The 14,448-nt window shown below is 43.2% G+C and overlaps 1 protein-coding gene across 1 annotated transcript in view; it reads left to right on the top strand.

Moving 5' to 3' along the window:
* The first annotated feature begins 4,191 nt into the window (after positions 1-4,191).
* The window catches only part of LOC306960798 (palmitoyltransferase ZDHHC5-A-like), a 30,924-nt gene continuing 20,667 nt past the window's right edge, over positions 4,192-14,448 (top strand). Inside the window, exons 1-3 of the mRNA XM_079553354.1 lie at positions 4,192-4,527; positions 12,563-12,684; positions 12,761-12,918. Of these exons, the coding sequence (XP_079409480.1) occupies positions 4,364-4,527; positions 12,563-12,684; positions 12,761-12,918 (444 nt within the window). The 5' untranslated portion in view covers positions 4,192-4,363. The remainder of the gene's footprint in view (positions 4,528-12,562; positions 12,685-12,760; positions 12,919-14,448) is intronic.

Here is a 14,448-nt window from a genome sequence, read left to right as displayed (position 1 = left end):
CCAACAAACATTCACTTTAAGTTTCTCCATCAACATGGAAACCATATGTTTATATATGCACGTACTGTCCATGTACAGGTGTATATAAATATAGCAATGATTGTTCTATATGGGGCAGCATCAGACGGCAGCAATAACCTGTCACCATTCCATTCCATATTTAAGAATGTACTATAAGACAGTATTCCAAACCTGATTCTGTACCAAAGACTATGTAAACTTATTTCCTATGTTTGATTATGGTTATGTATCTATAACCAAATCCATGTGTTGATTCTGGTTATGTATATCTTAATTGTACCATAATGAGCTGGTCTCAGAGAACAAACCGGAATGTAAAAGAACGGCAGTTGTAAAGTTTGTAAATACGTTTAAAGGGGTCGGCATAAATAAGCCTTGTTTGCTTCAGCCGACTCCCTTTTGGGCATTAATGTGTTTCTCTTCTTTTGTAACAACTTGGAACTTGAAATTGCTCAAATAAACTAAACTAAACAAAACATGTCCTCAAGTGGCGCCACTTTAGCTTTATGTGATCATTTTTTTGAAAAAAATCAAATTTTCCTACACCATTCACAGCCAAGCAATGAATCGATTAATCGTAAAAAATATTCGATAGATTAATCGATGACAAAATAATCGTTAGTTGCAGCCCTAATTTATTATTTCAATACCTAAACACTTTTTTCATCGTCAAAACCACAACAATGTCAGAGATTTTAAAATGCAAATGAACTTGTATCTTTCTGTCTTTATATCTTTACTTATGTCGAGTTATTTTGTGTGTGTTTTCGACCTCCGAGGCCCACAACATAGTAACAGTACTTCACTGTTGTACACGGTCTATAAAGCGAGAGTCACATGATACGTTCAGTGCATTTTGCCTCTTGGCCTCGTGATGTGCGACTGTTTCTCAACATTGGGAGTTCAATGTGTCAAAATAATGTGTTGCAATAATCGCTTCAGTCTATTATTGGATACATTTAAAGCAGAACTTCATGTCACAATGATACGTTTGTAACCGGCGCTGTGCATAATATTACGTTTTAGTAGTTTAATTTTATACAAGAATCAGAACATACTTTTTTCCGATACCTGAACTAAACTACTTCTCATCTAGAACCAGAAATGGAACAGTGTGGAAGATTTAAATGTACAATATCGGCATCATCTCCAATGTCAAGAAATGTGCGAAAAATGGGGAATAATTTGTGGAAAATTTGGAGGAAATTGTGGCAAAAAAAAAGGCAAAAAATGAGAATAATGGGGGGAAATAGGTATAATATTATCAATGGGAAAATAAGAAAAAAATGTGTGGGTGGGTGGGGGGAATCATTTATTTGAGCTGAAACGACACAGTCACTTTTTTAACCTCTTACCCCCCACCTTAACCGAGCTGTTCACCTCAAACTGCCTCTAAAATCCTGCACTGTCACTCAAAAAGTAGTTACTTCGGGTCCGAATTGCCGTCATGCACGAGCTTAATATAGAACCTGCAGTTACCCGTATGACCTGAGGTGGCAGTAGTGAGCATACAATGGCCAACTTGCATCTAGTCCCTTTTAAAGTTAGGGTCTGTAGTGTTTTGTACATGGAGGCACTAAGAGCCTCCAACAAGCATTCACTTAAAGTTTACTCCATCAACACGTCCTCAAGCGATGCCACTTTAGCTTTATGTGATTAAAAAAAGAATAAATAAATAAAATGTTCATACACCATTCACAGCCATGCGATTAATTGTAAGAATAAGTGGTAGATTAATCGATTAACAAAATAATCGTTAGCTGCAGCCCCACGTTTTCGTCTCTTTTTGTCATGTTTTCGTCATTGTTTTTTTGCTTATTCGTTGCTTTTTTTGTTGCTTTTATATCGTGTTTTTGTTGCTTTTCTAGCACGTCTTTGTCACATTTTGTGTCACGTTTCTGCTTTTTCGTCTCCTTTTCGACAATTTTTGCAAGAAGGTTTTAGATTTGGGTCAAGCCAAATTGGAGACAATGTGCTCGGTTTAGGTGGGGGTCAAGAGGTCAGCACTGTCTCTGGACCAACAGCATCAAAGCTTAGATCTAAGGCTTTTATTTTTCCGGTACCTGCTAGGGCTGCTCGATTATTGAAAAAATAATAATCCCGATTATTTTTGTCATAATTGAAATCACGATTATTAAAAAAAAAAGTCTTTGTTTTATTTATATATTTATTATTAAAAAAACTGAATATTTTCTGTTTTCTGAACAGTCATAAAAGTACAAATGATTTCAAGTTGGCCTCGATTAACCTCTTAACTCCCGCCTGAACCGAGAGGATCTATTTTCTCACGTCATCAGATTTTTTTCTCCATCATTTTTTTGTTGGGTGTTCAACTCATTTTTGTAGCTTTTTGTCACATTTTTGTCATTTTTTCGTCCATTTTTATCACCTTTTTTTTCATTTTTTTTTTTCATTTTTTGTCACATATTTGTATTTTTGTTGTTATATTTGGTCATTTTTTGGTCACATTTTGTCACATTTTTGTCGTTTTTTCGTCAATTTTTTGTCAATTTCTTGTCAATTTCTTGTGACATTTTTGCCACTTTTTCATCAATATTTCGTCACTTTTTTGTCACATTTCCATCATTGTTTTCGTCTCAGTTTTGTTGCTATTTTCACAGCTTTTTCCCAGAAGTTTTTGGACTGGGGTTAAAGCCAAACTGTAAAGTAAATGTGCTCGGTTCAGGTGGGAGTTAAGGGGTTATGGGAGAGGTCTCTGTTTCACACCTGCCCCCTGCTGGCCAGCCCTCACACCAGCGCGGCCTGATGACATCATCACACAGCGCCGTTTGTTTTTATGTCAGGCAAAAGCACGAGCCATGGCAGGTGAAAAGCGAAGGGAAAAAAAATCCCAGCGCCGTGAAATAACGCAAGAAAAAAAAAAACTTTAAATAAAAAAACAGAAATAAAAAAAAGAATTGGAGAAAAAATTGAAAGAAAAAAAAAACTTTAAAAAGAACTTATCGTTAAAATCGTTTAGTGTAATAATCGAACTCGTAATCGAATTTCGATTAATTGCACAGCCCTAGTACCTGCTTTTCATACTCTTCGCTGCTCTTTACATATTTCTTTTCTCTTTCCAGGTCTCTCTGTTTCGTTTAAAGTCTCGGACGACCTGCTGACTCTACATCTCCAGCTCCAAACCCTCCCGAGTCTGAAACCTTCAAAGCACGAGACATTTCCCCCTCACGTCGGTTGCTGTTTTTCCAAAGCATTAACAGTTTACAAATAACCCCTCGGAGAGCGCGGCTCCTGAGGGACGGCCGTGGCGAGGGTGTTACCCAAGCCCGGGCGCTCCTGCCTGGGGAAGGGATCCGCGGACGCTCCCCGGAGGCGACGATGGAGAGAAATCTAACGTGAATGTGAAACAACAACAGCTTTGAAAGAAGGCGACGTCGATCGAATCACTTTGATGGATTTTCCTGCGGATCGCGTCGGATCGGGAATGTTCGGGAACGCGCCGTTTTCCTCCCCGCTCGAAGCGATCGCTGCCTCTGTGGAGCGGAGAGGATCGGCGGTGGCGGTGTGAGCGAGGCGCCCCCCCCCCCCCCCCCGCGCAAAAAGTCCAGGCAATGCCTCAACACCGGAAAACCAGGCTGCTCCACTGGCCCGTCCAAAGACTGCGGTTTCTAATACACGTTCGGGACTGAGATTTGTGCTCCTGTTCGGAACTAAAAACTTTCAGAAACATCATTAGTTTTGCTTCTTCTTCTTGTTTTTTTTCCTTTTGTACCTTTGCTGCTTTTTCACTTCCTTAAAGGCTCGCATCACGTTAGGACCTTAAAGAGCCAAACCAGTGCTTTTTATTTTTGAATTTGCTCATCTGAAAGCACCTTTTTGATCAACCGCAAGTGTTACGATAAGCGACTGTTGAAGCCTCGTTCATATCAGTTCACCAGCCACACCCGGGAGCAAAAGTCACTGGACTCGTCAAACCGCTCGTCGAAGAAAGCTCCCTCGAAATCTCCCACACACATGAATCTTTTGTGCCGCCATTTTTGCACCGTCACTTACATTTTGTGCACCTTTTTATCCACTTCTTGCACATTCCCACCACAAACGATATCATTCGGAAGCCACTAGTCTGTCATTGCTTCTTTTTCTGGATTTAATTTTCGCTCATCCACCAGCAAAAACAACATATCCCTATTTTTTTTCACTTTGTTTTTGATCATTTCTCTTAACGCTGTTTAAACTTTGCGTCCTTGGACTTTTTCGAGCACGCCTCGGCGGCCGCCATGCCCGCCCTGCGCCCGCCCTGCTGTTGCGAATGACACACGGCCCGTCGCCGCCGCCGCCGCAGCAGCAGTAGCAGTCGCCTCGCAGCCCCTCTCAGGACGCCATGCCCGGGGGGAGCAGCAGCAAAGGGGGGCGCGGCACGTCGTCCTCGCCCCTCCCTCACACCGGGGTCCCGGCGCCCAGGCCGCTCCGGCCCTCGCGATACGTCCCGGTGTCCGCGGCCACGTTCTTCCTGGTCGGATCCACCACGCTGTTCTTCTGCTTCACGTGAGTTTGGTTTGAGGGCGGAGGGAGGGAGAGAAGGAGGGAGGGAGGGAGGGAGGAAGGGAGGGAGGTAAGGAAGGAGTGAAGGAAGGAGTGAAGGAAGGAGTGAAGGAAGGAGTGAAGGAAGGAGTGAAGGAAGGAGTGAAGGAGGGAGTGAAGGAAGGAGTGAAGGAAGGAGTGAAGGAAGGAGTGAAGGAGGGAGTGAAGGAAGGAGTGACGGAAGGGGGTGAAGGAAGGAAGGAAGGAGTGAAGGAAGGAAGGGAGCGACAAGGAAGGGAGTGAAGGAGGGAAGGAAGGATGGTATGAAAGGGAAGAAGTGAATGAGGGAATGAAGGAACTAGTGAAGGAAGGAGGGAGTGATGGAGGGAGTGAAGGAGTGAAGGAAGGAGTGAAGGAAGGAGTGAAGGAGGGAGTGAAGGAAGGAGTGAAGGAAGGAGTGACTGAAGGAGGGAAGGAAGGAGTGAAGGAAGGAGTGAAGGAGGGAGTGAAGGAGGGAGTGAAGGAAGGAAGGAAGGAGTGAAGGAAGGAGTGAAGGAGGGAGTGAAGGAAGGAAGGAAGGAGTGAAGGAAGGAGTGAAGGAGGGAGTGAAGGAAGGAAGGAAGGAGTGAAGGAAGGAGTGAAGGAAGGAGTGAAGGAAGGAGTGAAAGAAGGAGTGAAGGAAGGAAGGAAGGAGTGAAGGAAGGAGTGAAGGAAGGAGTGAAGGAAGGAAGGAAGGAGTGAAGGAAGGAGTGAAGGAAGGAGTGAAGGAGTGAAGGAAGGAGTGAAGGAGTGAAGGAAGGAGTGAAGGAGGGAGTGAAGGAAGGAGTGAAGGAAGGAGTGAAGGAGGGAGTGAAGGAGGGAGTGAAGGAAGGAGTGAAGGAGTGAAGGAAGGAGTGAAGGAAGGAAGGAGTGAAGGAAGGAGTGAAGGAAGGAAGGAAGGAGTGAAGGAAGGAGTGAAGGAGGGAGTGAAGGAAGGAAGGAAGGAGTGAAGGAAGGAGTGAAGGAAGGAGTGAAGGAGGGAGTGAAGGAGGGAGTGAAGGAGGGAGTGAAGGAGGGAGTGAAGGAAGGAGTGAAGGAAGGAGTGACTGAAGGAGGGAAGGAAGGAGTGAAGGAATGAGTGAAGGAGGGAGTGAAGGAGGGAGTGAAGGAGTGAAGGAAGGAGTGAAGGAAGGAAGGAAGGAAGGAAGGAAGGAAGGAGTGAAGGAAGGAGTGAAGGAGGGAGTGAAGGAAGGAAGGGAGTGAAGGAAGGAAGGGAGTGACTGATGGATGGTATGAAAAAGAAGAAGTGAATGAGGGAATGAAGGAAGGAGTGAAGGAAGGAAGGAAGGATGGAGTGAAGGAAGGAGTGAAGGAAGGAGTGAAGGAAGGGAGTAGTGAAGGAAGTAGTGAAGGAAGGAGTGAAGGAAGGAGTGAAGGAAGGAGTGAAGGAAGGAGTGAAGGATGGAGGGAGTGAAGGAAGGAAGTAGTGAAGGAAGTAGTGAAGGAAGGAGTGAAGGAAGGAGTGAAAGAGGGAAGGGAGTGAAGGAGGGAGTGAAGGAAGGAGTGAAGGAAGGAGTGAAGGAAGGAGTGAAGGAAGGAGTGAAGGAAGGAGTGAAGGAAGGAGGGAAGGAAGGAGTGAAAGAAGGAGGGAGTGAAGGAAGGAGTGAAGGAAGGAGTGACTGAAGGAGGGAAGGAAGGATGGTATGAAAAAGAAGAAGTGAATGAGGGAATGAAGGAAGGAAGGAAGGAAGGAAGTAGTGATGGAAGGAGTGAAGGACGGAGAGAAGGACAGAAGAAAGGAGTGAAGGACGGAGAGAAGGAACTAGTGAAGGAAGGAGTGAATGAAGGAGTGAATGAGGGAATGAAGGAAGGAGTGAAGGAACTAGTGAAGGAAGGAGTCAATGAAGGAGTGAAGGACAGAGAGAAGGAGGGAATGAAGGAAGGAGTGAATGAAGGAGTAAAGGAAGAAGTGAATGAGGGAATGAAGGAAGGAAGGAAGGAAGTAGTGAAGGAACTAGTGAAGGAAGGAGTGAAGGAAGGAGTGAAGGAAGGAGTGAAGGAAGGAGGGAAGGAAGGAGTGAAAGAAGGAGGGAGTGAAGGAAGGAGTGAAGGAAGGAGTGAAGGAAGGAGTGAAGGAAGGAGTGAAGGAAGGAGTGAAGGACGGAGAGAAGGAAGGAGTGAAGGAAGGAGTGAAAGAAGGAGGGAGTGAAGGAAGGAGTGAAAGAGGGAGTGAAGGAAGGAAGGAAGGAGTGAAGGAAGGAGTGAAAGAAGGAGTGAAGGAAGGAGGGAGTGAAGGAAGGAGTGAAAGAGGGAGTGAAGGAAGGAAGGAAGTAGTGAAGGAAGTAGTGAAGGAAGGAGTGAAGGAAGGAGTGAAAGAGTGAGTGAAGGAAGGAAGGAAGTAGTGAAGGAAGTAGTGAAGGAAGGAATGAAGGAAGGAGTGAAAGAGGGAGTGAAGGAAGGAAGGAAGTAGTGAAGGAAGGAGTGAAAGAAGGAGTGAAGGAAGGAGGGAGTGAAGGAAGGAGTGAAAGAGGGAGTGAAGGAAGGAAGGAAGTAGTGAAGGAAGTAGTGAAGGAAGTAGTGAAGGAAGGAGTGAAAGAAGGAGTGAAAGTAGTGAGTGAAGGAAGGAAGGGAGTGACTGAAGGAGGGAAGGAAGGAAGGTATGAAAGGGAAGAAGTGAATGAGGGACTAAAACTATGACTAAAATGTCCAGATATTTTAGTCGACTAAAATAAGACTAAATAAAAATGAAAAGGAGAGACTAAAATAATCCAAACTTGTATTAACCGTCTGAAAGAGCTTCATATCATGTAAATTCACTGCCAAATGATCAGCTCTGAGCTTTGTTCATGTGGAGCAGCTCCATGAAGCAGAGGACCACAATTAAATATGATTATTATGAATATTATAAATATAAGTCGACTAAATTAGTTTTAATTTTAGTCGACTAAAACTAGACTAAAATAGAAACTTTTTTTTGTTATAGTACTGCATAACGCTACTTCGGAATTCAAAATTGCAGCCGGAACTATGTGTGATGTCATCGGAAACGCATGCCAGTCACGAGTAACAATCCGATCCCGTGTGTACGAAGACCTAAAGCTGTAACTTTATTGCCCTCCAAACATGGCAGATTATTGATAAGCGAAGCCCTCTCAGCCGCGGTCCATCCGGCAGCGCTCGTTTCTCTGCGCTGACTTCAAACTGTCCAAACATTCAGCGAGTTTGTGATGAAGCCGCTCCATTGAGGCTCTGGTTTTGTTGTGGCGCTGTCAGCGGTGAGTCACTGTTGTATCAGGCTGTCATCTCTAATCTCACGGACACGTCGCCGAGGGGAAGCGAGGGAAGACGCAGAGAGGAGGAAGGAGACTGTGTTTACATGTGGAAACGCTCTTCGTTTTAGGTCTCATGAGGTTTCGGAGCCGCGAGTTGTGTTTTTGATGAGGATTTGCTTTAATCCACTACATTTCTAGAAAGGCTCCAACGTTAAACAGTGTGTTTGTCCATGTTTTTCATTTTAAAAGGCTAACAATGCACTCTACGTGAACAGTACGTGGTGTTTTACAAGATTTTTCCCACATGCCGCTCGAGGATGCACTGATGGAGTCAACTTAAAGTGATAGTCTGTAGGTTTGATAGAGATGGAGTGAAATTTAAAAGTATAACAATCAAATCCCTCCCCTCTTTAACCAGAAAGCCCTTCTTAGTTCGCAAAATGAGGAGAGCAGGAGCAGGATTTTCAAAAGTAAACGATCAAGCTCCTCCCCCTCCCTCCTGATTGGACCTCACAGGCTGGTTCACAGGAAGAGCTCGTTTCATAGATACAGACGGCATCTCTGGAATCGCCCATATATGGTCATTTTTGAAAACAGTTAAGGGGGAAAACAATTTTGAAAAAATCTAAACTTTCTCTAATTATTCAAAAACTACTTTAACAAATGCTGAATTATGAATATAGCTTCTACTAAATAAAGATACAAAGACATGGGGAGGAGCAAAGTGGTTCAACAGCCCATAAATACATGAATAACGGAGAATGCTAACTTGATCCTACATGTTAGCATCGGGCTCATGCTAACGGTTAGCTAGCGCTTGCTACAACTGCCGTTTTTTCACTTCTACTGAACAATCTGTTGCGACAAAATATCCATATGGGCCCGATTTACACTTGACTTTTTTTATGTGTGATAAATAAGTTCATATTCTACCAGAAAATGGATAAAAAGAACGAAAAATAGTGTTTCTCTAAAGATTCTATTTTCCCCCTCGGCGAAGCCACGCCCCCTTCTATGACGAGATGCCGTCTGTATCTATTGGTCAACGTGGGAGGATACTAGACTCTGATTAGTTGCTTAGATCCAGGAAGGAGGGACTTTACAAAAAATAAGAAATATTTATTATTACTTACTTTACATCAAAGACCAGGTGGTTAATTTTGCACATTTTATAACATTTGTACATTTGTAAACTTCTTCTTAAACACTTTAAAGCAGTACTAAGTAACTTATTTGCCTTAATAAATCCTTTCCGTAGTCCCTGTGGGGGTAATACAAGTGTTTATGGGATGATTGGAGGGTCTTTCATCTCCCCCTGGTGTCTCTGGCCAGAAAACCATGTTTGCAACTTGACTGCCCCCGGTGCGGAGTAAGCAATACACACTAATGTAATCACGAAGAAGAAGCTAACATGCTAACGGGCAAAGCTAACTGTGGGCTAACGTCACTTTAAACAGTATTTACAGCCAAGTTTGAGTGAAAAAAAATATTTCCGTTGTATAATTGGATGCACAGTAACCCTCTCTCCCTTCGCCTTTCAGCGTAGTATTTACTCTCCAAGGCAATTAATAAATCAAAAAATCGTAACTTGCTACTACACCTGCAGTTGCGCTTATGGCCTCTAGGGGGAAGAGTTACTTAGTACTGCTTTAAAGGGACTATACGGTGTTTAAAAATGTTAAAATTATGTATTTTCCTCCCCCGACATGAGACCTCAGACCAGTTCACCACAGCTACGTCTAAAATCCTGCACTGTCACTCAAAAAGTTGTTGCTTCATATAGAAGGTGCAGTTACACATAAGACCTGAGGTGGCAGTAGTGAGCATAAAATGACTAACTTGCATCTAATCCTTTTAAAGTGTATGTTTGTTAGAGGCTCTTGCTTTAAAAACGTCTCTACAGCTGAGCTTGGTTTGCTCAAAGCTGCACATGAACACACGCACAAGTTTTGTTTGAACATTTGAAAGCTAAGAACACGGAGGCTGGCACTGACGGGGAGTTTATCGAGGACAGGAGCATTTATTTACATTTTTCATCACATTTTTCTAATATACTACTTTAATTCTGACCCTAAGTATATTGTATGTTTTTGTACTTCTTGTTCATTGTGGGATATTTAAGTACTTTTCAAACAAAGCTTCTGTCGTTTTTAAGCTTTTTTTGTTTCTGTGGCATCGAAAGGTCTTCAATGATATCGTTTATCGCGATATTTTCGGGGCTCAATATATCAAACCTCTGTTACTGTGACAGGCCTAATAAGTATTTTCCCTTGCAAATACTTCAATACTTAAGTTGTGATTTGACTGAGTGATTTTGAGTAATATTTGACCAGTAGCCTCTGTACTTTTAGGACTGAAATCAGCCGCTGTGGTTTTGGTTTTCGCTCAGATGTGAACGTGGCGACTCCTCATGTTCATCTTACTCTGTGATCCGCGACGCCTCGCTCGCCTCGCTCGCCTCGCTCGCCGCGGCCTCGTCCACGCTCGATAAACGTGGTGTTTGGTGCATATGTGCGTCGTGTAATCAGCTTGTGCGGTCGGTCCCAGTCGTGGGCAGGGCAGGATTAGAGCAGAGAAAATAGGCCACATCTGTCACTCTCCGACGCCCCCTCCTGTCACTGGCCCTGTGTGTATGTGTGTGTGTGTGTGTGTGTGTATACTGTATATATGTGTGTGTGTGTGTGTGTGTGCTGTTGGCTGTGGGGCGTGTAGATAGACGCACGATGTCATCACGTTGTGAAGGTTGAAGTTTAAATCTGAGGTTGGGAAACGGTCAAGTCCAGGGGTCGACCTCGGGCTGGATTTATTTGACTCCAAAAAAAATCGAATAACATTTTTTTTTTTTCTTTTTACTCAGTATGGACGATTATGATGTTGGTTGACTTTATCGGAAGAAACTTAAAAGGTTCTGCTGATCTTTCATATGAAGAAAACTCTGAGTTTGTAAAGCAGCACAGATGGTCAGAAAGTCTCTGGGTTCTCCACTGGTTCCTCTGGTTCCCCTGGTGTTACTAAATTGAACACACGTGAGGTGGACGTGGAGCTGGGCAAAAATCTGCTTGAATTCAAAATGGAGTTGATAAGTCAAAGCTATTAATATTTTCTGAAAATCTATCTATATCTATCTCTGTCTATATTGTGTGGAGTTTCATGTTCTCCCCGTGTCTGCGTAGATTAGTGGTAAAAACATGTGCAATAGGTGAATCCTCCAGCCAGATGTTTCTAACCACCAGCCTGGCTCCACATCTGGAGATGAGTCCCAGAGCGCCGGCCCACGCTGGCAGCTCACATGCGACATTGAGGATGGATCAACTGCAGAGATTCTCTACAGAGAAGCTTATTTTAGATGGAAAGAGTCTGTAGATTGTAAACATAAATATATTATTTTTGTGGGAAGTAGAATGATTTGTACATTGTAAATTTCCTAAAGATGATGTGTCTGTGTCTCAGGACAATTATCCAATCAGAAAGCAGAGGGAGCGCCACTGTTATAAAGTATAACTTGTATCTATTTTTTTATGTGAGCAATAAAAACATACATATAATTAAAATATATTTACACTATTTAACAGTTATTTTGTTTTTAAAAGGGCGGAAATAAATAAAAAATTGAATTTAAATTAAATCGAGTTTTTTATAAAATGTAAGAAAATGCAAGGTATTTTTTTTACTTTTTAAAAAAAAATTATTTATTTATTTATTTAAGTAGGGACAGTACATATTAATGAACATATAAAATATGTAAATATGTCAGATTTTAGCCATAGGCTAATTTCCATCTGTTGTCCCTAGACAGGCTGATGTGATTTCTGGATGCACTGTACGCCATTTTTTTTTAATTAATTGTATTCATCTCCCAGCCCTATGTGGAACATCTGGTTACCTGATGATTCAGTACAACACCAGTGGTCTCCAGCAGTGTTCATTTTGACATGTTTTAATTTAGTTTTAGTCGAGATTTAGTCCCCCAAAAAAAATCAATTTTAGTCGTTTAGATATCTGGACATTTTAGTCATAGTTTTAGTCTCATGAAAAACTTTTAATTTAGTTTTAGTCCAGATTTAGTCGTCAAAAATATCACTTTGACTAAAATTAGGACTAAATATTTTAGTCGACAAAATGAACACTGGACCGGTACCAGAGCTGAAGTGTGTGGGGGATTCTGTTTATGTTAAAGAGGGGGTATTATGCTTTTTTCAATCACATAGCACCAGTCTATATCACACTACAATGATGACCAAACCTTCTGTTGGTCTGTAAATGCAGTAAATTAGAATAACTGCCTTGTATAAAGTTGTTCTCTCAAAATGGCTGTAGTGAATGTCTTGAAATAGGCCTCTGTCTCTTTAAGAACCTCTGAGCCTTTCCGACACGCCCCCTCCACACGCTGTCTGTGGCATCAGTGGGGAGGGGGTTCTGCTGAGGAGCAGTGGTTGGTTACTCGGCTGGTGACGAAAGCTCGGAGGCGTCTCCAGGAGGTGGGGGCGTTCCTAGGAGGACTCAGGCAAACCTATCCCTAAAATGGCCGCCATCAGAGTTTTTACAGATTACTCAAAAATACGTGAATGTGCCAAGGCAACACTTCAGGCATGTTTTTAATGAGGGAATGACAGAATGACATGATGTAAAGCTTGAAAAAGTCCATTTTGCAAAATGCCCCCCTTTAAGGTTTCACAGCTTGTTATTCTGTACAATATTATTAGTAGAAAGCTCCTCGAAGACACACACTGACTTCCTGTTCTTTATATAAATGACCTTTAACTTCCTCATGTTGCTTTATTTGATCTGGATGAACTCCGTGTGTGCAGGTGCCCGTGGCTGTCGGAGCGATTCTCCGTCGCCGTCCCCATCTACAATGGCGTCATCTTCCTGTTCGTCCTGGCGAACTTCTGCATGGCCACGTTCATGGACCCCGGCATCTTCCCCCGAGGTCAGAGCTCGGTCCGCTCGCGTCGTTCACCTCTAAATGAACCTGTTGTGACTCCACCGACTCTTTCTCTCTGCAGCCGAGGAGGACGAGGACAAAGAGGACGACTTCCGCGCTCCTCTGTATAAAACGGTGGAGATCAGGGGGATCCAGGTGCGGATGAAGTGGTGCTCCACCTGCAGGTTCTACAGGCCGCCGCGCTGCTCGCACTGCTCCGTCTGCGACAACTGTGTGGAGGTAAAGGCTGGACTTGTTTCAGATTTATTTTCGATTATCATGTCATAGCTTCAGTCGGAGCAGGAGCCGATACAACTCAATGGGAGAGACACAGTTTTGGAAAGAAATGTCCAAACAGAAAATATGTAAACGATTTCCCTAATCTGAGGGACAGGATGAGACAGGATTATATTTTTTTAGTTTTAATGCTGGAGTGTGTTTGTGTGGGGGGCCCTGCCCACTGAGCCCCCTCCTCTGATCCGCCCCTGGCCTGTGCGCTCAGTGCCTGCAGCTCGGTCCTGACTGGACTGTGCAGAGAACGCACTCGAGGCTGCACAAAGTTCATAAACTTTAACCAGGAGCCTCTGGACGTCTGAGAGTCTGTTTTATGTTGCATTTGTTACAGTTACAGTCACATGTAAAGAAAAGTCAATGACATTTCCTATTTTTTATCTTTTGATGAGGCCAAATTTTATCAAATAAACCTGAGAAGCACAGAAGCTGATCCCAGTGCCACGTTCTGCCTGACTCTTGTTTAAGGCACGGGCAGCTTTTTCACGCCGCCTCGAAAAGGAGAGAGATACGGACTCTCATTCATGCGTGTAGAGATGGAAACAGGGTCTGTAGGACTATGGTTGGATTTTTGGTCAAGATTCTTAAAGGCTCTTTCCGTTGATGGGAAATATGTTATTTTGCAAAGAGCCGCATTGACATATCCAGTCATGCAAAGAGCCGCACTCTGATTGGCCGAGAGCCGCGTGTTCGCCACCCCTGGTTAAGGCGATTAACTTTGTGACAGTTTTTGTTTCATGTAGATAAGCCCAGCCGTTTGAGAGATATTAACCACGAACCAAGTCGCAAATTCAGCATTTTGATGGTTACCATAGTGACTAAAGCTGGCTATTCTTATAAAAAGCTCAATTTACCTGATTTACTGTAAATATGTTCTAAATATTGTTTTTAATGAACCTCTTAACCCCCGCCTTAACTGAGCCCATTTTCTCCAGTTTGGAGAAAAAAGTGTCTTTGAAAAAAAATCAGCCATTCCCAAAGTACGGGACGTCGCGGACCCCTTATCGATCCGAAAATCTCTCGGGGGCCCACCAATAATAATATATTTACAGTATTCTTTTTATTTTACAGGTAGAATAACATATAAAGCAACATTTAGCCATGACTGTAGGCTGCATACTGGTTTAAAGTAGTACTATAATGTAGCCTCTGAGGCCCCCCAGGGGGCCCCGGACCCCACTTTGGGAACCACTGGACTAAGTGATAAAAAACCCAACAAAAGAGCAACAAAAAAGTGTCAAAAATGCACCTCAAGTGACAACAACACGGCAACAACGCAAGGAAAAGGACCCGATTAAATCAGCTTTGTTGGTCTTAGCTTTCAAATGAGGGGTTACACTGACCTATAGGTTTATCCATCTATCCATTATCCATCTATGTTCAGGGGCGGACTGGCCATATGTCCATTCTGTAAGAGCACAGAAGGGCCACTGGCTCCAGGGCCACCGGCCTCAACCGAGCTTTACCCAAATCTAAAAG

Source organism: Gobius niger (assembly GCF_951799975.1).
Source record: "Gobius niger genome assembly, chromosome: 3".
NCBI lineage: Eukaryota > Metazoa > Chordata > Actinopteri > Gobiiformes > Gobiidae > Gobius > Gobius niger.
The sequence above is the reverse complement of the archived record's forward strand: the minus strand, read 5'-3'. Positions and strand labels throughout refer to the sequence as shown.